Source organism: Mauremys reevesii, linkage group 12, assembly GCF_016161935.1.
Source record: "Mauremys reevesii isolate NIE-2019 linkage group 12, ASM1616193v1, whole genome shotgun sequence".
Classification (NCBI taxonomy): domain Eukaryota; kingdom Metazoa; phylum Chordata; order Testudines; family Geoemydidae; genus Mauremys; species Mauremys reevesii.
The window spans coordinates 9,437,713-9,465,699 of NC_052634.1; the positions used below are offsets into that span (position 1 = coordinate 9,437,713).

Sequence of the window (27,987 nt, forward strand, 5' to 3'; positions counted from 1 at the left end):
GACCAACGGACACTGCTTGTTAGAATTTCCAGATGTGGGTGCATAGCGTGCATACATACCTACGTGCAGAATACAGGTATAAAAAGTTTCATAAATCTCTCAGAGCATATGGTATTTCACTTGGAGAGCTTGTGATTGATGCAAGACAAACACTTAAAAAATTACCCTGTTCTGATAACTGCAGTTGCTTAGAAAGCCCTGGGCAGCAGCTGCCTCTCTTTTTTTCTTTTTTACAACCTCAGGTTAAAAATCAGAGCAAACAAACCCAATCTACACCAAGAATAGAAAAGTCAAAGTGCAAACTTTTAAAGGAGCACTCTTCCCCCGTGATATTACAATCCAAAGTTATTGACTGAACATATAGCACCTATCCTGTTGGTACCTGAATGGCATAGTGATGTTATTTTTAGAGACCCCGTGCAGATACACGTCAGATCCCTTAAAGGAGTGTAAACGACAAATGTTGCCCACACCCTCTCTGCCCCGCCACATGTTTTGAAGACACTGGGAAATCATTTGCAGGAGGTCAATGCTGGCGAATCTCTGAAGGAAACTCATTGCTTTTAACAAGGTGAATAATGTACCTGTTCCTCAGTTGGAAGCAAACATTGCAAAGGAATAATTAGAAACTATTTGACCTGAAACCCACATGCCCATTACTGTGGTATTTTTCCACCCTACTGCAGGTGAAGCAGAAGATGGGCTGGACCTGAAAGAGGAGGGGAGGAGTGGCAGAGCAAGTGCTTATTTATAAAGGGACATAAAGAGAACTCCCTTCTCACAGGCTTTGGAAGGCAAACCTGCCCTGCCTGAAGGATGCCTAAGTGCGGGGAGGATTCCAGCTAACATTGGCTTTCCAGTTGGGAAGAGGCTACAACCCCTGCGAGCTCTTGCACTCTGACAGCCACAACGATTCTGAGCTACTTGCATCTTGTGTTCATACCACTTTTCCTTTTCATCCAAGCACCTTACCTCAGTATATATCTTCCTGCCTGAGAGATCCATTGCTCCACTAGAGCGGGGAAGGAATAAGCTCACAAAAATGGGAAAGGTGAGTGAGTGTTCACTGAGACAGCTGCTATTTAAACATCTGGTTTCTTCTGCTAAGCTCTAAGAAAGAGAATTTATTTGATAAATTAAAAATGTATGTATGTTTGAAATGCTTTTCTGTATACATGCCTGCTAAGGCAGGGGGGAAATGGGTCAGAAATGCAGGTTATTGTGTTTCATAATGATGGGAGATCCAAAGAGATTTCGGTCTTTCAAGCAGTTCTAATGCTAAGTGTTTTAAACCCAAAAGAGCAGAGAGATCAAATAGGAAGGGGAAATACTGTTGAGAAGTCTGCTTTGCAAATGGATGAAGGATCAAACCAATATGAGGTGGTCTGAGAATTCAGGGTTAAAAGGAAGAACCCCAAAACCTCTCTGGGAACTAAAAGGAGATCTTGCATAGGAGGACAGAACAATTCATTAGCTTTTACTTATCTCCATGAATCTTCTCTCCTATGTCTGCTAAAGTTACTACAGTCCATAGAGTTGTTTCCTTGTTTCTTCTCTTCATGGAGACTTGAAAAGCTGAGCAGATTTTTTGTCAGATGGAGAAAGGAAGGTGGAGAAGGATGAGAGTGAAAAAGATAACGCTGATAGATAACCCCAGCTTGTGTATCTTAGGAAAAGCAGCAGAGAGAGAACAACTCATAACAGAAAGCCTTTATCTGTGATGTCTGTGGTCAAACAAACTGAAATGCCCTAGAAGTGGTTATTCTGGGAGTTCAACTCCTAAAATATTCATGGGGCCAACTTCTTCCCCACTGCCTCCTCCCATTTGCCCCGCCCCGCCCATGCACCTCCAAAAAAAAATGGTGAAAATTGCAGCATTCCTCAAACTCAAGTGCGCCTAGGGGTTGAAATGTGGTTCGTTTTGGTAGTTTTTAGTTCAGAAACATAGGAATTAATATTTTCTCATGCGCTTATCAGATAATATACACCCCCATTATTTTATCTGTTTGGCTTTGTATGTTTTTTTTTTTAATTAAAATGTTCAGTTTTAAACAAATCTGCTTTTGTCAGTGTAGAAGTCCAAACATGGAAAAGAATCCTGCAGAAGTTTACATGTATGTATCAGATACACACTGTATGCAAACATAGCCAAGCAGAATAAGCCACTACCTGCAGTTCAGCCAATAAGTATGATTCAGTCTGCAACTCAAAAGATTAATCCCTAAGGAATCCAGTGAGAATGGGGTCAGCCAGTAGCTCTTCCAAGGAATGGCATGCAGTTTACAGAACAATTATGATCTGGAATTATGATTATAGAAACTGGTGAATTAACAACACAGGAAGCCTGCCCTTAAGTCTGAGCTATTAGCTTGTAGTGAGTAGGCAGCAGAAGAAAATAGCTTATCAATAAATCTAATGCAGTTAAATAGGTTTGGCAGCTTCTCTATGCTGAGGGTTGCTATTTAACTGCTGTATATACCCTGCAGAAAACTGGCAAAAACTGGGCTAACAGGTCACTAGCTCTTGATCTGTTCTGTGCTCTGTGCACAAGGAAGCAGAGTTCTCCCAGTGTTCTGTGAACAAGAGGATCACTCTAACTAGTGAGTGCAGTTTTTGCCGCAGGGTATCACTATATGACTAAGAGGCCAATTAGACAGTGCTGCTAAACGTCATGATTTTATCATGAGTGTGAAAATATGAGGTGTTTTTTCTTAAAGGACAAGCTCCTGGAGTCAGGTGAATATGAAATCTCAGCTTCTATTTGGAAAAAAAAATGTTAAACACGAAATCACAAATCCTAAATATGCCAACAGCAGAAATTAAATACAAAAATCCCACATTTTATTATTTTTAAAATTTCATGATTTTTAAGGCAATCTAATGACTTTTTTTTGGGGCCTGACTCATGATTTTTGAGTGATTTGCATTGGCAATGGATCTTGGGCAACATTTTTACCCTAAGGGCCAGATCCTCAAACTCACCTAAATTGCCATATCTCTACTGAAGTCCATGGATCTATGACAATTTGCACCAGCTGACGATCTGGCTGTAGCTGTACATTAATGCTATAGAAATTTCAGGTACAGGACAGCACCAGGAGCTATCAAATTCCCAGAAGGAAGAGACTGCAGCCACCTCTAAAACATGGAAAGCTTAGAGGTCCTGGCTAGGCACAGCATTTCCCACTCCTGTTAGCTACAGTACCTTATGATCACATGGCAACACAAAGCATAGTAAGACCAGTTAGACCTAACTTGCCTTCTCATTTCTGATTCTAGAAAAGGTCTGACATTTACTCAGTCGAGATCCATGGCACACAGGATCTGGAGAAAACAGACAAGGAAGATGAAGAGGAAAAGTACAAAGACCTGAAAGGCAACAAGAAAAAAAGCAAGAAGACAGATGACCTTAAGAAAGAACTGGACTTGGTGAGTGTCTTTTTTTTTTTTGCGGGGCGGGGGGGGGGGCGGCTAATCTTGCTCCTATTGATAGTTCAGGATCAAACTGACCTATATAAAGAACAATTCTTGCAGAAATTAGCTGGTGTTGGAACAGTATCTCCTTTATTCCCAGCACTTCTCATCAAGTCTGCATTTTCCTAGGTGAAGTGATTATAGCAGGATTTCACCATCACCTCCTTGGGTAAGGTTCCATTGGCACAGAGCAGACTGACAGAAAGATAGAAAAGCAGAAGCCAAGCCTCTCAGTTCAGAAGCTGGTAATATGTCTTAGAAATGTGTACCAGATTGAAGTGCAACTTTTTCAGGCTGAATGACTGCAGAGTGGATTAGTTGCTTGAGCTCTGGGCTAGGACTCAGGAGAATTGACTTCTATTCCTAGCTCTGCCAGTGACTTGCTGAGTGACTTGGGGCAAGTCATTTCCCCTTTCTTTGCCTCAGTTTCCCCACCTGTAAAATGGGAATAAGGATACTGGCTTCCTTTATAAAGTGATTTGAAATCCACTGATGAAAAATATTAGATGAGAGCTAGGCATTATTACAGTACCTTCAAAGGGCACTGAGTTACCACAAACATGTTTCCAAGGACTCTACTAATAGCAGTACTTGTGTGGTGCTTTTCATCTTTCAAAAGTCTTTACACACACCAAGTCATTAATTCTCAATATCCATCCCTTCCAATGAAGTGAAGGAGTGTTCTTATTTTCATTTTACTGATGGGGAAACTGAGGCACAGATAAGTTAATTTACTCAGTCAAAGTGTCAGAGAGTTAGAGATGAGATGAGAATTTGAGAGTTCTTGGCTTCTAAGATTGAGTTCAGAATACTACACTATGGGTAAAATTATCAAAAGTTCCTAAGTGATTTAGGAACCTAAACTCCATTTTCAAAAGTGAATTAGTTACCAACAGTCAACAGGACTTAGGCTCTCTGGTGCCTATGTCACTTTGAAAATGGGACTTGTGCACTTCTGAAAATTTTATCCCATGTCTCTCTCCAAAACCAAAATGAAGTCCACAAAATTCCTGTTGGATTGTGTTTCTACCATGCCTAGCACAATGGGCCTCTGATCCATGATCAAGGTGCTTCAGTTCTACTGTAGTACAATTAAACAACAATTTCACTCCAATAAACTATATTTCCAATAGGATGAGATGGAAACATTAATAATCTCACTAACCGTCATATTTTAACACCTCTGATGTAAGTTCTGCCTTTTATAGTCCAGAAAAGGAAGAAAGTACAGTTAAAGGATTTGGGGGGGGGGCGGTTCCTTCTGACTCATTGGGGTCCTTGGCCATGTAAACTCACTGTGACCCGGTTCCCTCATATGTAAAATGGCTACATGTCTACTTCACGAGGGTATTGAGAGGCCTAATTAACGTTTGCAAGCTCTGAAAGGTGCTATTTATGGAAAATAAAGAACTACCACCATGTGGGATTGAAAAAGACAAAGCCATCCTCTCTCCTTCCCCCATTATTCCACACGTAACCCTAGCAGCCCCTGGATTCAAACAGAGGGTCAAACGTGCCGGGTGCCAGCTTTGTTGTGAGCCATGTATCTGAGCAGTGCACTTGTAGTGATCAGTGTACTTCCTGGGCACCGGGGTCAGTGCTGACTGAGTGTACATGCAGAAGACATCTATCCAATGCTTTGTTCCTGCAGCATTACAGTCAGTTCATTCTAGTTTTCCAATACATTAACTTTGCAGCCCCTCCTACTTTTTTAAAATTATGCTGTTATGAGGGGAACTGAGAACAAACTTCTGTCATGTTAATGGATGATCTGGTCTGTTTGCCAACGCTGAGAACATCCCTTTACAGCGAGCATTTAAAACTCCCATACTGTTTTCTGAATGGTATCTGTTTGATCTCTGTACTTCCTCCTTCCTTCATTCCAATTCCAATCTCTGTAGCTAAACCCTACATTTAATCAAGTGCATTATACTCATGGGATGTCATTGCAGGGAAAGGAGAAAAGTTGTCAAGTCTCCCCCTACAACCACCCCTTTCTACCAATGGCAATAACCTGCTGCTTCTGGCTAGAAGACTGTAGTGCATGACTGCACATGAGGCATGTTACTGCTGCTATTCAGACCCCATTCCTATCAGATAAGGGCAACAATTTTTAGTACACACACAGACACTGTAGCTCTTCTTAATTCAGCATGTTGACTAAAGTGCTTAGTGTTTTGAGGCCTACAGCATCTGGGGATTTTAAGATTAGTTATCCTATCTAAAGGAAGCAGGATATGTCTACACTATACTCGGAGGTATAACTGTGTGTAGCAGACACACCTGAGCTAGCATCGATTGAACTAGCCTGGTGTAACAATAGCAGTGAAGCTGCGGGAGCACAAGCTAGCCACTCGAGTACAACCCCAGAGCCCTAGGCGGGATTATATGGAGTGCTGTCCAAAGGCATCCTCAGACCCAAGTCCACCCAACCGGACCCAAGCCTGAGATGGTCGAGTCGTTTTCCGACCTGTCTCTAAATCTTCCCCCCAAACCCGAGTCAGCACTGCCACCACTTACTGTCCATGGGGTTGGCATAGTGGTGGCCGCGTGTGCTGGCGGCTGCATGCCTCACTGCTGCCTCCTGCTGCATTGTGCACATGTTGCAGAGCAAGAGGCACGGCAACTCCTCGGTGTGCACAGCACAGCGAAGTGGCGGTGGCCAGTGGGAGTGGGGCACTTAGCTCGTGCTGCGCCAACCCCACAGGCAGGAGGAGGAGAGCTGACCTGAGCCCGACAGGGTCGGGCTGTTTTCTGAACTGACCTGAGCCCCACACTTGTGGTCAGGTCCTGTCAGGTTGCAGGGCTCTGCTGCAGTCAGACCTCAGATTGCCATGTAGACATACCCTGCAAAGAGTTTCTCTGTGGAGGAGGCCGGGGGGAGAGGGAGTTACAGAAGTGCCGAAAAAATGTGGACGCCATTTCCCAATGCTAATTTGCACTCCACTAGCTTTTAAAACCTAACAAGCTCAAAGCACTTTACAAAAAGACCAGTTAAGCTGCACAACACCTCTGCGGGGTGGATATTTGTTGTGACTCCCATTTCACATTTGTATAGGTACAGAGAGGTGATGCGACTTGTAAAATGTCATACGATGAGTAAATGGCAGAGCTGGGATTAGAACGCAGAAGTCCTAGCTCTTCGGCTACAGCTGCGCAGAAAAAATTGAAATTTTGATAAAAAACTGTTTGTGGGAGACTATTTGTGGGGTTTGAGAAAAAAACATTCCCTGACCATCTCTACTGCCAGCGTCTCATGCTAAGACAAAAGATTGCACAGTGTCAATTTTTGTGTGTAGATGGCTTCCCATCACTATAGTCTCTGATCTGTCAAGTATTTCAAAATAGAAATTATGCTTTAGTGTCTAAAATGATGGATGACTTGCAACCATGGAAGGGGAATTTCCAGCTCCATCTTCCAAGTATGCAGCCCTGCATCATTAGTTGTGTGGTTACGGGCGTGGTTCTTGCTTTCCTTTGAAGGATCAAGCCTTTACCACCACTCCTTGAGGCATACCACCATATACTGGCAGCTGGACCAGTAGCCAAGAACCCAGGGCAATTTCAGTGCTCCTCAACCCCAGAAATACTGAATTTTTCAGACCCACTTTCAACTTTAAGACAGTCTGCTCACTTCTTTTGTCTCTTTCTTTTGGCCTTCAGGATGATCACAAACTCAGCAAAGAAGAGCTGGAGGAAAAGTACACTACAAGCATCAGCAAGGTGAGTGCGAGCAAGGAATATGAATCAAATATCCTTAGTTCATCTATGGCCTGAGCTCAGTGGAAAAGCAATGATATCGGCTGGCTTTGTAGGAGCCGCACAGTCATTATTAAAACAAAACATTTTACCGGCAGACAGAAGGTATTAACTCTCAATAGATACTGAAAACAGAGATCAGCCCAGATAGAGTGATTGAGATCTGGATTTTGATATGAATATCTCTGAAGTTTGAAGAAATTTCTGAGCATTTTAAAATCAACACTATTGGAAAGCTTGAACCCAATGTTTGGACCTGATCTAAACTTTCCCAGAGTCTGAGGGAGTTTGGACCCGGTATTCAGAATCAGATAGGTCTCAGTCTAAACAGATGGCATCAGTAAAACAATATAGAATCATAGAAATGTTGTGCTGAAAGGGACTTCAAGAGGTCATCCCTGAGGCAAGTAACCTAGACCTTGACAGATGTTTGTCTAACCTGTTCTTATAAACGTCCTCTGGCAGGGATTACACAACCTCCTTTGTAAACCCATTCCAGGGCTTAACTATCATTATAGTTACAACGTTTTTTCCTAATATCTAACCTAACTTCCCCTTGCTGCAAATTAAGACAATTACTTCTTGTCCTACCCTTGGTAGACATGGAGAACAATTAAACACCACCTTCTTTATAAAAACCTTTTACATATGTGAAGGCTCTTATGTTCCCCCTCAGATCTCTCTTCTCTGGAATAAATATACAGAGTTCTTTCTACCTTTCCTCCTAGGCCTTGTTTTCCAAACCTTTTATCATTTATCTTATAACACAACTGTAGTGAGAAAGCTCACTGCAGATGACTTTACCTTTAAAGAAACCCGTGATTAGTGGAAGTCCATGGACTTGACTTCCTATTGACCCCTATTGGGGGGTGCACATGCATATCATGGCATTAACAATACTTAGGTATGAAAGCACCTTGAAAATATAAGGTCACAGACTATGGACAATCAAACCCCTATGTCCCAGGAAAGAAAGAGAGATAAGCAAAGTTCCAGGTTTCGAATATGAAGTCTGCATTGTCTGACTCAATGTTTACAATGTTTTTTTGTATTTGCAGGGTCTTACTAGTGCAAGAGCAGCAGAGATTCTGGCCCGAGATGGTCCCAACGCTCTCACTCCTCCTAAATCCACTCCTGAAATCATTAAGTTCCTCAAGCAGATGGTGGGAGGGTTCTCCATCCTCTTATGGGTGGGGGCTTTGCTCTGCTGGATTGCCTTCGGGATTCAGATTGCTCAAGGTGTTGCTTCAGCATTTGACAATGTAAGTACTATACCAGCTATCTGGTCATCACCTCTTTATAGTTTGGTAGGGCTTTTTAGAGAGCTGGGGTCTCCAGTCCACCTACTACAGTACTGAATCATTCCAATAAATGACAGATTTATTGGTATATTCTGTCCGCTCTCTCTTTATCTATTTTAGGCTTTTGTACTGCCACCCATCACCATAGTATCTAAGCACTTTTAAGTGCAACAGTGAAGTCCCTAATGGACTTTACGGAGTCTGACTCTTCTCTTTTGGGGTAAAAACTCTACTTGGAGCATGTTCTCTTTGTTTGCTTCTGGTTGGTTGGTTGCAGTTCTTGTTTTATTCTGGAGATTAGGATAGATGGGTCTTTGAAAACACAAAACAAACACAGTTTAAGTGTGGTGGGGGAGGGAGGGAGGGTTGTCTGTTCATTTTTTATGGTAGCCTCTGCATCTTCTGGTTTGGGGTAAAACTTTCAAAAGCACCTAAAGGATTTAGAAGCCTAAGTTCCATTTTCAAAAGTGAGGTAGGTGCTTTCAGAATTTTATTCTTTGTCGGATGAAGAAATAATAAAGTATCATAAGGCTATTCAGTTACTATTCCCAATCCAATAGTTTCCAGGAATTACTGGAATTCTCCTGAAAGCACTTATTCCTGTGAGCTCTGCAGCCTGACGTCAAACCCAAAAGATTCAAAAGTTTGGATGAGCACCCAGTCTTCTAGGTGCAAACCCAAACTGGAGGGTGTGTAGTTCATCTCCAGCCTTCTAATCATGTGTTTCCACCCTGACCCCCAAACAGCTGGCTTGGCCTCCATTCAGATGAGATTCTTATGAAAACTCTTAAAATCCTAGTTTGCCATTTGAGGAGCTGTTATGGTCCTTACTGCTTATTAAGATGCATGAACAAACAGTAGAATTCCACAGTTCTCTCTTAACCAGTTAAACTAGTTCCACCTCTGCCTGAAGAGTTTATTTTATCAAATTGTGTAACTATGTTTTGTACCAGGAACAATAGTAAATGTTGTTTTTAAAGTAACTGGAATCATTTCTCTTATCGGTCAGCTGTACTTGGGAGTAGTCCTCGCACTGGTTGTCATCCTCACCGGTATCTTTGCTTACTACCAAGAGGCTAAAAGTACGAACATCATGGCCAGCTTCAGTAAAATGATTCCACAGGTGAGTGGCCAGCCTTCCTCTCTGTTTCTGAAGAGCAAGGGATTGAAACAGTTGGAGGTTGAAGATTTTAAATGTATTAATGGCACAAAACTGGCCTCAATAGCCTGTTAGAGTGGGCATCTTCTTTAATAGTGAATGGAGAATTAAGTTTCCCTTTTCACTCAATAGTGGCTTTGCTCATGGTATTCCCATAATAGAATTCAGCCCCCAGGGCTTTCGGTGGATGAGAAGCAGAATCCAGTCTTAGAATACAGAGTTGGGAACTAATTTTTCTCCAAACTCCATCCTTCACCAGAAGGGTCCAGAGCAGTCTTGGGCAATTATCCTCTGTCTTACTGAAACATGAAATTCTTTAGTTTGTGTTATTGGTGTAACTCAGACTAATGTTAACAATTATCAAAAGTGCAAAGCGTATGTGGTATTGTACGAACATGTATTGCTACCGGGCACCTTGCCCAATGAGCTTGCAGCATAATATGGAGTTACTGCTCTGTCTGGTTGTAAATTGAATTAAAGAAGAATTCACCAAAGAGAGCTGGGCAGCAGTATTATTACAGCAAGGGAGACCTCCCATTCCTATTCCCAACTCTGCTACTCATTGTGTATAATCTTGGGCAAGTGGCAACCTCTGTGCCTGTGTTTACCTGTCTGTGAAATGGCAATAGTATTGCCTCCCTTGTAAATCACTTTGAGATCCTTGAGTGAAAGGTGCTATACCAAGTGCTAAGTGTTATCAGCTGACCTTGGTGATCTTTCATTGGTGACTTATGTGGAATTTAGTAGATGACGAGGAAGAAAGGAATTATGTTGATGTATAACAAAGGGGAACCAATAGGGGTGAAATTCAGCCTAAGCAGAGCTCAAAAACGGAGGTAGGTGGTACACAGGCCTTGTATCTGCTCTCTGCACAGGGGTGAATTTCACCCATGGTGAAAGCAGGATGTGGGGCTGGTTTCACTCTTGTTGTTCTCTTGTCTTACAGCAAGCTCTTGTCATCCGAGATGGAGAGAAGAAGGAAGTGCCTGCAGAGCAGCTGGTGGTGGGGGACATGGTGGAGATTAAAGGTGGCGATCGGATCCCAGCTGACATCCGTCTGATATTTGCTCAGGGGTGTAAGGTAAACACCAGCTTTAGGATGTGTGGGTATGAAAAGGATATGTGATGTTTATGCCACTTTTTTCAGAGAGGTTGCAAGAAAGGAGAGACCATTTGTACAGAGAGGATAGCTCAGCAGCCAATAGAAACCTTGGTTTTACATCTATGCTGTGCTTGTGCAGAAGGTCCACGGTAGCACACAGTTCACATGGGACAGAAAAGCCCATTACTTATAACAATTCCCCACTCCAAGGAGAGTCAAGTGCAGCATCTCTCCATCATACCACAGCCAGTCTCCTGCCAATGCTATTTCCCAGTGCTGTGACCCAGTAAACGCTCGGAAGCACTGACCAGTAAACCTCTCTGCAGTGTTGGAGGTAGCTACTTGAGTTATACGTCCCTCCAAGTCACTAGGCACTACACTGGTTTGATTCAATCTCCATGATAATAGAGGCATTTGCCTTGTCATACTCTCCTATCAGGAACAAAGTTAGACTCTTCTGATTACTATATCCCTGCCACCTACCACTACAATTGCTGCAGCCCTTCCATACAAGTGTACATAAGCAAGGGTTGCCAACTGCATGAGTGTGTCTTTTGTTGACTGACAGGTGGATAATTCCTCCCTCACGGGGGAATCAGAACCACAAAGCCGTTCCTGTGACTTCACCCACGAAAACCCCTTGGAGACTAAGAACATTGCATTCTATTCTACCACCTGCCTGGAAGGTAACCTGCAGACTGAAGGAAGGGGCTGAAGAAGCTGCCTGTGTATAGGCACCACATCACACCTGCTACTAATTCTCAATGGTGCTTTTTCTAGGAATCCCCAGAAAGGTTTTGGACAAAGAAAAACAAATTAGCAATTACAAAAAAAGAAACACACCGTGCAAACAAAAATAAAACTCAAAGCACTGGGCTAGCCCTAAGTTCTACCTAGGATCCACAGCTGACGTGTATTTTTGGCTGTCTGGTCTGGTGCTTGATATAAGCAATAGCTGATCAACTCCTGCTTGCTTTTGGCTTTCCCATCATTATCCTAAGTCACGGAAAGTCAGAGCTGCCCATATATAAGTGCTTCAGATGCTTGAGGAAGTTGCTCTTATTTTCAGAGGGGGAAAAAGTATTTGGTGCCATATATATCCAATTATTTACTACATGTTTGTCTAGCACTCTGTACAATGGGTCCCTGATTGTTGACTGAGGCTTTACAGTGCTACTGCAGTACAATTAACGAACAACACTGATGAAAATATACTGCGAGAACCTCCCTTCCCTTAGATAGATAATCCCCACAGATTTCTGAGAGGGATGTAAATAAAAGGATGAGAAAGGTCCCTAATAACAGGGTAATATTGCACATAAGACTTGTAGCACAATGGGGTCTGGGTCCAGGACTGGCGCTCCTAGGTGATGCAGCAATATTATATTTCTTTACTAATTGTAATTCTCTTTAGGGAACCAACCCCACACTGTGCTGATAACCTCTCCTTTTCTTCCAGGTACTGCCACTGGGATGGTAATCAACACTGGGGATCACACTATCATCGGTCGCATTGCCTCTCTGGCATCTGGAGTTGGGAATGAGAAGACACCCATTGCTATTGAGATTGAGCACTTTGTGCACATTGTGGCAGGAGTGGCTGTTTCTATTGGGGTTCTCTTCTTCATCATTGCTGTGTCCATGAAATACAAGGTTCTGGACTCCATCATCTTTCTCATTGGCATCATTGTGGCCAATGTGCCTGAAGGACTGCTAGCCACCGTTACTGTAAGTCTACACAGGTCATTAGCATGCATTGTACAGCTCTGCTTCTGCTTATACCACAGTTCATATCAGTGTGTGCATCACAGTACAAGGTGGTCTAGTAACAGGGCCAGTCTTAGGTTCCTGCAGTTAACAGTAGGGGATCCCCAATTCTCATAATCGCTTAGTAGAGCTAGGATTAAAATGGGTTCACTCTTATTGAGAAATGGGCTAAGGATGGAACTGTTTACTTAAATCCATCTGAACTTTGGGGCCTTGGACCCAACCAGGTTTTGGAAAATCCAAACTCGACTCCTGACCCAATATCACCATGTTTGGCCATCTCTAGTTTTTGTGATCTTATAGCAGATGCAACAGCTGTGCAAGATCAAGTATTCACAGGTGACCTCATGTGAACTCATGCCAGCCCTGAGAAGACCATACAGAGATCTTTTCAGAGCTGGGAATTTCCCAGTTCAAGATGGGGAACTCTAGAATTAGAAGAGACCTTAATCTCAAAGACTTCAGCACAACAATCCCATGTACCTATGTGTACACATCCACATACCCTTTAATATAGTCTTGCGTACCATTTCTGTCCCCGTTACTGACCCGCTACGTGACCTTGAGCAAGCCATTTCCCTTCTATTTGCCTCCATTTCCTCATCTGTAAAATGGGGGTATTACTACTTCATGTGTGTATGAAAGATTCAGTTCAGTAATAGTTATAAGCATTGCAAAAGCCTCAGACAGATGGTACAAAGAAGTGGAAAGTATTATGAATACCATTAGTAATAGTCCTAATCCTTTCCTCAGCATCGAGCTACCTATGCACTTCACGTGGAAAGAACTGCCACTCACACATCAGTGGTCTTAGCCACAACCATACTCAAGATGTGAAACCATTGTCAGTCATCTCTGGTGACAAACAACTATAATAATTATTAGTAACAGGACACCACAGTGATGGTCACCTTGGAAATATTATGACAAAGTTAGTGGTAATGTCAGCTACCATTAGCTTTGCAGTTATGAGCTTCTCCTAAATTCCAGTCCTTTTACTTGAAATATGCTCCTAATGGCTGTCATGCCCTCCTCCTATCATCAAGGCAATAATAGTCTTGTCTAACCACGCATGAGCCTCTGTGCCAGATGCAGTATTTGCTAACTAGAAGCCAGATTCTGATCTCAGTTACACCATTATTAATCTGGAGTAGCTTCACTGGCATCAATGAAATTACTCTAGATTTACATGAACGTAATGGAGATCAGAATCAGGACCTATAGCTTTAGCAGGACTATGGTTGGTTCAAAAATACCATTTTTTAATTAAAAAAAAATCAGAACATTCTTCCAAAAAGCTCAGTGAACGTTTCCTGGATTTTCAACCAAAAAAAAAAATTCTTTTGAGGAAAAATATTTGGCTAAGTTTTTTGGAAAACAAAACCCTTTTTTTCTTCATTTAAAATATAAAAAAATTTACTGAATTTTTCAGATTTTTCCTTGAAAGAAATGTTTTAGTTGACATTTCAAACAAGCTCAGGTTACAATCCATGGAGTCGCGTTGTGCACAGCTTTATTACAATGCTCACTGTAATGGTACCTCGCTAACAGGGAGCTGCAATTCTCCCATTCCCCTAGGTGAGTTTGTCTCTGACTGCCAAGCGAATGGCAAAGAAGAATTGCCTGGTAAAGAACTTAGAAGCTGTGGAAACGCTGGGCTCAACCTCCATCATCTGCTCTGACAAGACAGGGACCCTCACACAGAACCGGATGACTGTTGCCCATCTTTGGTTTGACGATCAGATCTACTCGGCTGATACCAGTGAAGAACAAACAAGTAAATATATATGGGAGCTGGAGAAGGGCAACCAGGTGGCTTAGACATGCCACAAGGTGGATGTTAATCTGAATGTAGCTGAGGCCGATGGTGACGACTTGTAGTCACATCATCTGATGGTTCTTTGGTGGACTGCCTTCAAGGGACTCAGGACAGGTCCCACTGGACAAGCACCACTGGACATCAGAAAAAGCAATCCAGCTGGTAACAAGAAGTCTCCCCTCACACCTTGTTGACCATCTTAGTAGAGATGGCAAGGACTGAATGGAGCCTGAACTCCAATCTCACCCCTGCAGATGGTCCTTATAAAATCAGGTTGAGGCACCTTGGGTGGAGGGAAGAGAGCCTGTCCTACAGCTGTTTTCTGGAGAAGTAGAATTCTTCAGTCTAGGAAGTACCAATCCATCCCCTCTCTTCAGAACTAAACAAACAAGGCATCTTTGCCAAAATAACTCTGGCAGGACTGGTATGGAGGTATGGTGTGCACAGGGAAAGATATAGTTTGAATTTCTATATACCTGAATCTGATAAGAATGGCTGTTTTCTCCTGCAGCTGCTTTAACATAAGGATTCCACTATCCAGTATCTAAAAAGCTACAATATTGGTATGGTTTTTTGCTTCTTTTCAGCCCAGTCCTTTGATCAAAGTTCTCAGTCGTGGGCAGCTTTATCAAAGATTGTAACACTCTGCAACCGGGCCGAATTCAAACCAGGACAGGAGAACGTTCCAATCATGAAGGTATCCGCTACTTTCTGAGCTCATTGCTTTTCCACTGAAAAAACTGCATGCAGAGTTTGTCTTTGTTTTTAGTGCTGCCTTTCATTTTAAAATTCCCATCGCTTTTGTGTTCCTTGCTTTACCCTTGAAAGAAATATAAAGAGGGAACAGACAAAAGCAATATTCATTTAAGTCAAAAGACAGCTCAGATATCAAGATTAGTCTTTCCACACTATTAATCTAAACTAATCACAAGATAGAAAGGGTAAGAGCTCTGAGTTATTTCCTTGTACAGCATTTGTTATGGGCAGTACTCTGATTAGAACAGGGGACTCCAGATTCCTGGGCTCTACTCTTGATTCTGTCACTGACTGTGACATGCAATGGAACTCACTTGACAATTGGGTAAACCGAGGCACTGACATTAAGAGAGTAGAACATTCATTTGCCCCAGAGCAGAGTTATAAAACTTCCAGCAAAGCAGAGAACAGCCACAGATCTTCACTTCCACTGAATTAAATGCAAATCTCATCTCTTTGCAGTAGCTTTTTCACAACAGCAACCCTAAAGAATGGCTCAATATCACTACCCTAAAGACCGCAATTAATAAAATCAACAGCAGTACAACCCAAATGCTCCCATGGCATAATTCAAGAGAAGGATGGAAAATATAATCTCTCATACTGATTGCTTGCTTTAGGTAAACTGGTTGGTGCTTTGCTGTCAGAGTGACAGCTACATTAGAAAGTACACACTCTATCACACGTGTGTAAAGTTACTTCAGTTCCTTGGATGAAAGTGCAAAAGTATTACTACTAAAAATACATGTTTGTTCTTCCCTGCACAGAGAGTTGTGGTGGGCGATGCCTCTGAAACAGCCCTGCTGAAATTTGCTGAAGTAATCTTGGGTGATGTAATGGGCATTAGAAAACGGAACAGAAAACTGGCTGAAATTCCTTTCAATTCTACTAACAAATTCCAGGTGTGACTTTCTTCTTTGGAAAATGAACCAATCAATCCATATCTTTGTCCAACCCAGTGTTTGTGGCTGGGGCATGGCAACATTAATGGGGAAAGAAATTCAATATACTATGCAGTTTAAGCTCAGAAAACAGGAGCCACGTATATCCATGGAGGCAGCTTTCCCGCTGGGACTTTCATGCAAGGCCATGCAATTAGTTCCAGGGAATTCAGGTTACATTATGAAAGAGGGAATGGAGCTGTAGCCCATGCAGCATAGCCAAGCTGCTTTGAGCACTGTATGTAGGAATCTATAGTTTCTATAAACATCATTAAAGATGAAGGTGAATCCAATCAGCATCATTTTATGCAAATAACAGTATTGACAGCCCTCAGGCTCCTAGAAAGTTGACAATGCTGCCTAAGACTGGGCAAAGTTTGGGCACCTGTGTCTTATTATTAAAATAGGATACTAGATCACTGTGTGATAATAATAATATGCCATTAGAGCAAGGTATTTCATTCTATCAAAGACCAGATTTATCACTTCAGAACAGATAATGCACCATTAGTGAGAAAGAGGAGGAGAAATATTTCTTGGCTCCAAGTTAAATGGACTCTTATGGCCAAATTCTGCTGTCAGACAAGCACGGCCAATTCCCATTGCCATCACAGTGGGGGTTGCACACCTGAGGGCAGAATTTAGCCGTTGGTGGGTTACAGTGGAAACTGAAGGGGACCATACACTGTTTCAATTATTCCATCTTCCTGGTGCATACAGCTCTCAATCCATGAGACTGAAGATCCCAATGATAAACGCTTCCTGCTGGTGATGAAAGGAGCCCCAGAGAGGATCCTAGAGAGATGCAGCACCATCATGATCAATGGCGAAGAACAGCCACTGGATAGAGAGAGGGCTGAGGCTTTTCAGACGGCATACATGGAATTGGGAGGCCTGGGAGAGAGAGTGCTGGGTGAGTTCAAAAGGGAACTGAAAATGGATTGCAACAGAGAAGGGAATTGAGAAATTAAAACTGAGTTAAATGCCAGTGGCCCTGGGCAACTGGATGTTACAATAATGGATGCATTAGGTGTGCATGGGAATATTATACATGTGACAATCCTCATTCCAGTCTTGGAATGACAGCTGAAAATGGGTGCAGTCTCAGAGGAAACAGAAGAGAAACTACCTGCTCATTCATGGATGAAATGGTAAAAACCAACAACCCTCAAAATAAGTAGAGGGTTAACCCACATTAACACTGCTGTAAACTCTTTCCAGCAGGGACCTTGGGACAGTAGCTTGCACTATGGAGGGAGGGGGCAGGTACCAGCTACATTTCTTTGAATGCTGGTGCTGTAAAGGAACATTAATGCAGCTGACAAGGGATTAAAATTCCACCACAGAGGACATTTCATGGTTGTTCTTTAAAATGCAGTGGTGTAATGTAGAAAAGAACAAATAATCATGCTGAACCAGGCCTCCCTTTCTCTTTTTACCCTTCCCCACCACCCTGCTCTCACATTGCTCTACTGGGTTTCATTCCAGGCTTCTGCCATTTGTACCTGCCAGAGGATGAGTTTCCAGACACCTACCCCTTTGATACAGACTCCATGAACTTCCCCACCTCCAACCTGTGCTTTGTAGGGCTCTTATCCATGATTGACCCACCTCGCTCCACCGTGCCAGATGCCGTGTCAAAGTGCCGCAGTGCTGGGATCAAGGTAGGGTTTCTGCCAGTCAACAGCACGGCAGGTCTACATAAGGGATTCCTAAAGCACCCATGATATAGCCTCAAGTTCTTGCCGCATCATGGTCACATTTTACTGTATTCAGATTAAACACATCTCGGGAGATAATTTAAGTCTTATTATCTCATTAATGTTGGCCTGCGGTATTAACATGGGAGTAAATTTACACCCACTTAAAGTCTCCTTTACACTGCCAGCGTGGTATGAAGAGGACTTAATGTAAATGGGCCCATTACAAAGATGGGCTGAAACCAAAACCCCAGATGGAAAAGGATTCCAAAATTTGGGGGAGTGCAGAAGTTGATCCAGATCCAACCTTGTAGCTCAGGCCCATTTCTAATACACAAAGGAATTTATGGAGCTGGAATTATTCACCCTAAACCATGAAAGAGTGACAAAATTCCTTCAGAAAGGGGAAGAACTACATTTAGATCATAAAAGCTGAAAACTTTTCTAGTCTATGCAAAGCAACAGCTTCCCTAGCTGTCTTGCTAGGACATCCTCAAGTATATATTCAGCTCAAGGCTAGTGAAAGGGAGTAAGTTTCAATTGCATATTAGATAAGGAAAGGGAAATCAGCCTTTGAAGCAACTGGCCTAAGGCAAAATGAAGGCCGTCCCAATATTGGGTAAATTACTGGCATTCTGAGGCTGCTAGGCTTGCTACCAAGCAGCTCTCTCTCCTAAAAGGTTGAATAGACACGTGTCCCAATTTTCTATAATACCTCCTGTCACAAGGACCTATTTTATGTTGCAGTATTAATCAGTGTTTCCAACACACAATGCAAACTCAGAACAAAGAGCTTCTTTATTCTACAGTATTGGTCCCTATCAACTCAATAGCAATACAACAGCATTTGGGGTTATTAGTGTACTATATAAAAATAAATACAGGACCTCTGTTTAGGAGAAGGAGTGAGGCAGATCAGAATTAGAGAAGGACCCTGGTTTCCTGAACCAAGCCTTCCCTTTCACTTTCAATTTATCAGTGCCAATGTCTTAGGAACTGGTGCTAACATAGGAACTAGGAACTGGTGCTAACATAGGGCTAGCAGGTTACTAGCAACAATCTGAATGTCTTTGAAAACCTGACTGCATGCTCAGCATGCTAAAGAAACAAAGCCATTCGTTTGTGGAGAATAGCCACCTCAGTTCATCTTTCCTTCTGCTACTCCTAAGGTTCTCATTCAATGCACTTGTCCCTTCATCAGGTTATCATGGTCACTGGTGATCATCCAATCACAGCAAAAGCTATTGCCAAGAGTGTAGGCATCATTTCCGCCAACAGCGAGACCGTGGAAGATATTGCCAAGCGCCTCAACATTCCAGTCGAGCAAGTCAATAAAGAGTAAGAGCAGACAGCACGCACCTGTAGCTATCTGTAAATGAAACCTTTCCTTCTCCTCCAATGCGTGTATTAACCTGTTTCTACAAAACAGTCACTTTTTGCTCTCCTGTTTCTTGGTACTTGATATCCATCCAACTATTCATCTCTTCTACCCAGAACCATCCATCTAGTTTATTCTGAAATGTACTGAGGCTGAATGCAGTTTTGATGATTCAGTGAGAGAAGAATAAGATAACCCATTCTACCATTCCAACTCTTCCAGCCAATACAGCATTGCTCCCTATAGCACATTCTCTGTTCTTTTGCAAGGTCTACTGATGGGGCCTACTACCACTTTCTTCACTAGGGAATTGTAGTAATACCTTGCATTTCTACAGTGCCTTTCAAGTAATTCCTGCTGACAAACGACTAAGGCTACTTAAAATTGACTTGCTTATTGCTGCCATGCCCAACCCACTGAACTGAGTACAATGTATGAATGTATTGTTTGCATCTAAGCCTTTATGTCTGAGTTTCACCATGCATTCCTGTGGCTATTACAGGGATGCTAGAGCTGCTGTAATTAACGGAATGGAACTTAAGGATATGACCACGGAGCAGCTGGACGACATCTTGATCAATCACTCAGAAATAGTCTTCGCTCGCACCTCACCCCAGCAGAAACTGATTATAGTGGAGGGCTGCCAAAGGCAGGTGAGTGACAGAAGGCAACAGATAAACATATGTGGCCCTAATGGATTTGTACAGTGATGGTATTTGCTCAGATGTCCTCCTCAGCAACAAACAGAAGTGATAACCTAGTGGTGTTAGAAACAGGTATGAGGGAGGGAGGTGAGTTCCAGGTTCTCTTTTCATTCTGCAGCCATCTGAATCTACATACTGTAGTGTGCCTTTGGCACTCCTGTCCTACACTAGATAGAATCTAAGCTGCTCCGTTGCATGTCAGAGGTCCCATGTTGATAGTGGCTGACTGACACTCTTCTGTGGTAGGGCCCGGTGCTTGAGGGGAAGTAGCAGAGCGGTAGCTGCACTTTGGGTGTGAAGTTCTAGTTGTGATGGGCACAGTGCTGGAATCCCTGGGGCCAAGGATTTATTATTTAGGATGCCCCCTTCCCCAGATGGTTCTATAAACCCAGATGAAAGCAGCATTGTGACCATGCCCTCTTGTCCCTCCCCTTCAGTCTCACTTAGGCCTTCTGTACAGCTGTGTTTACCAATATAGGGCATGAGTCCCAATAAACTGCTTTATAACATGATTTGTCTAGGGCCAGCCCTTGTTAAACTGTCTTATAGCTTAGATAGGAGACTAGTGCGGGACAGGATTTTAAGAGTTTTGTCCCCTTCACTGCAGTTATTTTAAAGCTGTCTGGAGTAGAACCAACACAGTGGGTACATAGTGTACCATGAAAAAGGTGAGCAGAGCACCATCCAGAATTCCTCCAAGGGACTTTTCACGGCTATGCGATCCCCCTGCTTCCCCACCAATACAAGCTGTGACTTACCCCATGGCTCTCTCTCAAATTTGCAAGGAAAGCAGATGCAGCACGGCCCACTTTTCACTTTTGTAGCTTTGGCAGAGCTGAGCTTTCCCATCAACATCAGCTCTTTGGGTTTAATCCTGAATTGCTTTCAGGGAAACAATGATATTACTACTTAATTTCTAGTATCACCCCTTTTTAGATGGCAAGCTCTGGGTACACGTGTTCTGTGCTGTGCAGATGCCCACACTCCAGTAAGATTTGGTTCTTTGAAGGATGAAGAGCAAAAAAAGTCAGTTCACGTTCTATGTTTAGTAGCTAGAGCCTATAAGCCCTTCTGTTCATTGTATTATTTATAACTGGTATCACGTAGCAAAATCCTCCAAGGGACAAGACATTCAGTATTGGTCATAATCAGTTTGCCACATTTTTTCCTTTGATTTTTTTCCGATTCTGCTCAGAACACTCCAAATTCTCCAGAAGCCAAAGCGTCTTGGAAAGGATACTTGGTTACATTAGGAAGTTTCATCAGAGAGGCTAGTCCAGAGAACAGGGGCCTTTTCTAGTTCACCAGCTCAAATCAGTTCAGGTTCACAAACTAAAAGCATTTAGTGGCTGTTCAGTAGCCTTCATTAAAGTTGGAGTGGGGGTGTCTCAGCTACTGAACAGGTATCTACATCACATACCTGTGATGTAGACAATCTTCATAGACACCTTAGGAGAGAGGCCAAGGAGTGGATGGACCATGGTAACTGAATTCCCCTTTGCCCCCACAAGAGTATCCCCGGTTTCTTCAGCCAGGGATGGGATACATTTGCAAGGCATTGTAGAGGAAATGTATGTTACCACTGCCTATATTCTACCTGACTAGATGAAGAATTTGGCTTCAGGCCAGGGCTGCCCATCCAGCACCTTTCACCAGCACACATTCGCTTTAAAAGAACAGCTCAAGAGCACTGACATTAATTTTAACTTGTACTGAACTCCGCTCCAGAGGCTTTAAAGGTGGGGGCTTTTCCTTGCTGGAGGATGGACTAATTTCCTCAGTCACCTGAATCCTACTGTGTTCCAGGATGCAGTTGTTGCGGTGACTGGAGATGGAGTCAATGATTCCCCAGCTCTGAAAAAGGCAGATATTGGAATTGCTATGGGTATCGCCGGCTCCGACGCAGCTAAAAACGCAGCTGACATGGTCTTGCTGGATGATAACTTTGCTTCTATTGTCACAGGAGTGGAGGAAGGTAAAAATAAGATTGACTACTCTCATCCCTAATGTAAGCTGCAAGCAGTCGCATTGGACTTATAGCCACTATCTCCGGTCTTATTATTTTAAAGAGGCCCACTTGCTTGCACTATTGTTCACTTACATTTGCACACACCATTACCTGGAATATGCATGAAAACTGGGGGACTGCATGTTCATTTTGTTGCAAATGTATGTTTGCAATCACACATTTGTGCATACCAGAATCGCTATTTTTGTAAAAAAAGGCATCTCCTAGGGCTAAATGGTCAGTTTATTGACCTTTATGGTAACTACGTACCCAATTCTGCATGCACTGGTCACGTGTCCCTTATTATCCTACACAATCCAGTCAGTATCTATGGACTTAATTTCTTTATTCAAACTTCAAACTCTGTGGACCTATCGGAAACATGGTAGCTAACCACTTTAAAGTTAGAGGCAGATGTGAATCATCTCCAACCACAAACACATCCTAGGGTTTTATGACCTGCTCACAAAGAGCAAGGCAACATTACACAGATACTATTTGCTCAGTTCTGCTGTGCCTATCAGTTTGAATCCTGAACAAAAGCACTTCATTCATGTCTGATCCCATATTGCTTTCAGCCTTAAGTTACTCGTGTTGCAGCAATCTCCTGTACCCTTTCTTTTCTATTATTTGTTTGCCACCCTCTCTTGCTTGACCCCAGCTATATTACCACCTATTCTAAACGTTTTAACTTTAACTGCTGAAAAAAAGATGGTGGGAAATTTTCAGCCAGCATTGGCCTTAGTGAGTATTTTAAAATGAACTTTCTGTTCTTCCTCAGGCCGCTTGATCTTTGATAACCTAAAGAAAACCATCGCCTACACCCTGACCAAGAACATTGCCGAACTCTGTCCCTTCCTGATCTACATTATCGCCAGCATCCCACTGCCCATTGGCACAATCACTATCCTGTTCATCGACCTGGGCACAGACATTGTAAGTTGTCTTACCCCAGGCATGGTTAAAACCATCTGGCCGCCCGTGCAATTTCACATGCATTTTATTGACTCTGAGAATGAGTAAGAGGCTAGGGTTTGAGTGCCAGGGAGACTTTTGAGCCTCTCTGGGCGTGAAGCAATTAGATTTGATGTACGTCTTTGAGGGATTAGTCATCAGTCACAAACTGAGAGCCTAATCACATGGGATACCTAGGATAGCAAAACAAGCAGAGGCCTAGAGTGAAAGCAGCTGGATTTGGAGGAGGAGAAAAAATAAGGTGAGGAGGGGAGCAAGGGAGAGTGGAAAGTAAAGACTTTGCTCATGTGCATTGACCACTAACCCACTCTGGCCAGGCCTTTTGATCAAGACATGCAGACAGTGAACTATCAAGAGCACATATATTACCAGTCAGATCGTCCTCAAATCACCCATTTGCTACAGTATAGGGAACAACCACCAGGCATACAGATGAGGCATCCTTTACGCTTCCCATAGATTCAAAAGACCCCTCCTCTCCTTCCGGTTTCATCCAACCCTTTGGGGTGGACAAGCAATATGTTCATGGCTCCAACGCATGTGTTTCAGACCTCACTCAAACCTTTCTATGGTCCTGAACTGCAGACTTCATTGAAAAGAGCCTTTTATCATTTGCTCCTTGACATCAGGGGCACTCAGTGTTAACATAATCCAGCTAACAGACATTGTAGAAAGAACAGCCAGATTTATTGAATCTCCCAGAAGCGGGCAGAGGTGTGCCAGTGAGGTTCTGAAAGACAATTTCTCTTGTAGATCCCCTCTGTCGCATTAGCCTATGAGAAAGCTGAAAGTGACATCATGAACAGGAGACCCCGGCACAAGAAGAAGGACAGGCTGGTGAATGAACAGCTCGCTGTGTACTCTTATTTGCAGATTGGTATGTTGGGTCATTCACATAAGAGGTGGGTAGGCTGGATGAGGAGAATGAGAGTCAGTGAAAGACTCCTGAATTTGGTTCCTGGCGACAGGAAGGAGTGTAGAGTAGTGTTAGGGAAGGGGGGAGGGAGTCAGGACTCCTTAGTTCCATTCTTATGAACTCAACTCATTGTGTGAACTTGGGAAAGCTTATTTAACTTCCCTCTGACTGTATGCACCTATGAAATAGTTACAGAAATGTTTTATCCACAGGAGTTGGGAGGCTTAATGTAGAGTGCGCTGAGATTCTTGGTTAAAAGGCTTCCTATACGATCCATGCAAAGTACTATGGATCCAGAAAGAGCTAGTTCACTCTGACGCTCAGCGGATTTTTTTCTTTTTTCCCTCCCTCCGCCCAAATACATTAAGTCTCACTCCATCCCTTTCTTATTTCTCGCTCTTCTACTTTGCAGGGATCCTACAGTCAGTTGGAGCCTTCCTGGCCTATTTTACCGTGTATGCTGAACAGGGCTGGCTTCCTAACACACTGCTTGGCTTACGTGTCAATTGGGAAGATGATTACTATAACGACATAGAGGACAGCTATGGGCAAGAATGGGTAAAGCATTTGTAAAAAAATCCTCTTCAGTTAAATCTCTAGTTATAACTGGAAATGGAAGATTCTCTCCCCTCACTGGGGGTGTGGTGGGAGGATGAAGGGAAGCTTAGAAATGTTTGGAGGTGGACCTGATGGGGAAAGATTTAATTTTAGTGACTTAGATTAATTTTAACTTTATGGCACTAGATATGAATTAAATTTTCCGAGGTTAGATTTCTTGGAGCTGTTCTTTAGCTTTGGTCATTCAACTTCAGAGCCCACTAACTTGAAATCTAGAATTCACCTCTTTTTGCTTCTCTCCTACCCCTGACACCAAACATCCTCCCCTATTTCTGTCTCAGCTATAGGTCTTTGTCAACAGGAAGCTCTCCACCACTCTTGCCTCCCTTTCTAGGGTATGTTTAGATCCCCTCTACTCCCCCAGTAGTGCTTCTGCACACCACTACTGTCCAGCTGTGATGATACTCTCTATAGTACAATACTGACTTTCCCCTTTCCAGCACTGTGATGCAATGTTGCTTAAATTCCATAACCTCTGGCTGACATTAAATGAGTGTTAAGTAGAACCACAACCTCAAGATTTAATTCCAAAATCCAATACTGAAACTAGGTCCTAACAAACACTGTTCCCTAGAGGAATGCCTGCTGCCCAAGACCATGATGGTTGTGGGGGTCTCCCATCCTTACACTGTTCCCTACAGCAATCACCATAAGCAGAGGCAGTAGGTGAATTGATGTAAATTCCCCACTGCCAAGGCTGTCAATGTTCTCTACCGCAACAGCTAATGGGAGAGAACAATGGATTTCAAGCTGTTGTACAAGTGTGAAGGTGGAATTATTCCAGACTTATACCCATGTAACTGGGAATCAGTCTTTAGATTATGCAGACATTCCTATAATGTAAGTACATACACTTCAGTGCCCGACGTGTAACAAAGATACTTTTTTATTCCTTTGCAGACTAGATACCAACGGACATACCTGCAGTGGAGTGGCTACACTGCCTTTTTTGTCAGCATCACAATTCAGCAAGTGGCAGATTTGATCATCAGGAAAACAAGGAGGAATTCCCTTTTCCAGCAGGGTCTTCTCAGGTGGGTGCTAAAAGTTCATTAATGGGAAGGGGGTCTTAGCCTGGAGATCTAACAGTCTTACCCACCCTCTGAATGTTCTTTGGGTGAAACTGGAGTCAGAAATAACTTTCTCCATTCTTCCTTCTTGTTCCTACCAACTTCCTCTCTCTCCAGCTTTTCTCCATCATCCAAGTTTCAGTTAGCAATGAAAATAGCCCCAAGAAAAACAGCTGTTCAAAGTTGTTTGAATACTGACATTTCAAAATTAAAATGTTTTAAAATGAGATTTTTGACATTTTCGCCATTTCACGCAAATCCCCACCTCCTTTAAAAACAAAACAGAACTACAGAGCTAATCAATATTTTGCAAAATTTCCAAAAAGGAGAAAATGGCGTTAAAGCTTTTTCATTAGTTTTCAGCCAGCTCTGGTAGACTTTTGACTTCCAGGAGCTACCAATAGGCCAAACTCTGTCAGTGCTGAGCACCCTTCAAGCAAAATTGAAGCCAAATGATTGAGGGCATCTCACAGTACTGAGGCCACAATATAAAAGCCAACATCTTGTCCATATGACCTTTATGCTCCAGGATGAATGGGCTGTATTCAGTTTTGCATTCAAAAGGAAAGACACTGTATCCAGCCAGCATGTCTGTCAGAACCGTTGTCCCTTCTGAAATGCTCATTATGGACTGTAGCACAGAGCCTGCACCTAGTTAAGTAGGGCTTCTACTCAGATTTGTACCTTTGGGTTATATGGTGTTAGAATGGTATCCACTAGTCAAAGACACTAGTGTTATAGAGATCACATAACCATCTTCTTTATTGGTTTTCTTGTAGGAATAAAGTCATCTGGCTGGGTATATTCTCCCAGATAGCAATCGCTCTGATTCTCTGTTATGGTCTCGGAAGTGTTACTGCCTTGAACTTCACGCCCCTTCGGTGAGTTCCAATTCTTCTGTGTTCCACCTCTTCTTCAAATGTACATATACACATTACATGGTAGGAAATCTACACTCAGTGGCATGGCTAATTGGAGGGGCTTGCCATGTGGAGTAAACTTCTTAGATAGCAGAATTCAAAGACTAAGTTTTAGGACATAATTACTGAGTTGAGTTGGCTGAAATTTCTCAGTCAAAAAAAATTGGGACACATTTTTCATGACCTTTTTCACAAAAACATGTCCCATTTTTGACCAGCTCTATCACCAAGGATAGAGGAAACAGTTTATACAGAATAAGAACCTCCCTAGCCCTTATTCCAGAACTCACGCTATTGGGTGAGGCTATAAAATGTTTGCTTGACTACATTTTATTTAAAATGACTTTCCTTTCATATGCCAATCCAGTTTCTGATGTCGTCTGAGTCCAAGATATCACAAGAGAGCCTCATTTTGCAGCCCAATTTTCAGAGCAAACAAGTTCTCCTCATTTACAGATTCAGAAAGGTCAAAGGGCCAGATTTTTTCTCTAGTGACAGCATCAATTCAGAATTCAGCTGGAGGGACTGCTCCTTTCAAATGATAAGATCTGATTAATGAATCTCCTTTCTTTCCCTTTTCCAGGGTTCAGTATTGGTTTGTGGCCATGCCTTATGCCATCTTGATATGGGTCTATGATGAAATCCGCAAGCTTTTCATCAGGCAATACCCAGGAAGTAAGTAGAACCCTCCCTGGGACTAGAATTCCATTCTCAGTCCATTTCTACCACCCCCCTTCCAACCCCAGCTGTATCATTTTGATTGAGATGATTTTAAATGGATTATCTTGATAATTCCTTATTTAATTTTCTTCTACTGGAAGAAAAAAAATCCTAATTCCTTGATATTTTTTCCTCCTCCTATCATAGGTTGGTGGGACAAGAACATGTATTACTGAAACAGCCGTCATCACTGTTCTCCTTTCTCCCTGCTGGAGAGTTCTTTAATTGTCTCAACCGGCCTTTGCTGCTGAATGGTCCTGTCTGTGCAATATAAAATAACCACAGGGGTTCCCCTCATCCTGAAGAAACAAGGATTTACGAGGCTGAAAAACCACCTTACACTGTACTGTAAAGCTTAGACTTGGCTAAAAATTTAAATGCTATTTTTTATAAATACTTTTTTTCCTGTTTAAAGTGTATAAAGTTAATGGGAAAAAACTCTTATGTATATAGATATTAAGGAAATCACACATTTGTAATTTAAGGCATCGACTTGCACTAGGTTTGTTCAAGCTGTTTTATTTGTTTGCTGTTTTGGTGCAACTGAACTGTGAGCAAGTGCATATGCAGATCTGAGCTATGTCACCAAGGATGACTAGACTGTATAGGCACAATTTGATAATAAAAGGACTTTTTCCAGAAAGCAGCTCTTTTCATTACTCATCTTCCAAAGGCACAGGTAGAAAATTGCAGTGCTGTTGGATGGCTCAGGGGATTGGGGGTAGGTTATAAGGCCCTTCAGCCACTGGACAGAGTCCAGTACAAGCTTAAGAGCTAATGAAGGTCATTTCCATGAGACGGACTACGGAAAATAAATTCAGGCTCCCAACTCCCACTGAAGCCTATGGAATTGATGGTGCTGGCACCTTGCAGTATTTGCTGAGCATTTCACAGGATTGA

General features: G+C 42.6%; 1 protein-coding gene across 2 annotated transcripts; it reads left to right on the forward strand.

Annotated features, from left to right (window-relative positions):
• ATP12A (ATPase H+/K+ transporting non-gastric alpha2 subunit) lies at positions 1 to 27,712 on the forward strand. 2 transcript variants are annotated; one of them, XM_039496096.1, is made up of 24 exons: positions 1 to 76; positions 687 to 1,051; positions 3,280 to 3,429; positions 7,138 to 7,197; positions 8,292 to 8,495; positions 9,544 to 9,657; positions 10,640 to 10,774; positions 11,364 to 11,481; positions 12,255 to 12,523; positions 14,141 to 14,339; positions 14,969 to 15,078; positions 15,905 to 16,039; positions 16,799 to 16,991; positions 17,567 to 17,742; positions 18,980 to 19,116; positions 19,659 to 19,809; positions 21,667 to 21,835; positions 22,650 to 22,804; positions 23,597 to 23,720; positions 24,172 to 24,317; positions 25,278 to 25,411; positions 26,227 to 26,328; positions 26,951 to 27,042; positions 27,235 to 27,712. In XM_039496096.1, exons 2-24 carry the CDS (start codon positions 1,043 to 1,045, stop codon positions 27,261 to 27,263), a joined length of 3,111 nt encoding a protein of 1,036 aa, XP_039352030.1. In that variant the 5' UTR covers positions 1 to 76; positions 687 to 1,042; the 3' UTR covers positions 27,264 to 27,712. The 2 variants fall into 2 exon arrangements, with proteins under 2 accessions (XP_039352030.1, XP_039352031.1); XM_039496097.1 differs by lacking the exons at positions 1 to 76; positions 687 to 1,051; positions 3,280 to 3,429 and adding an exon at positions 3,611 to 3,643.
• The last annotated feature ends 275 nt before the right edge of the window (positions 27,713 to 27,987 follow it).

Excerpts from the sequence above, each read along its gene's own strand:
- ATP12A (XM_039496096.1), top strand. Across the intron at positions 16,040-16,798 it reads ATTCTACTAACAAATTCCAG|CTCTCAATCCATGAGACTGA; the intron begins GTGTGACTTTCT and ends TGGTGCATACAG. Across the intron at positions 21,836-22,649 it reads TGTCACAGGAGTGGAGGAAG|GCCGCTTGATCTTTGATAAC; the intron begins GTAAAAATAAGA and ends GTTCTTCCTCAG.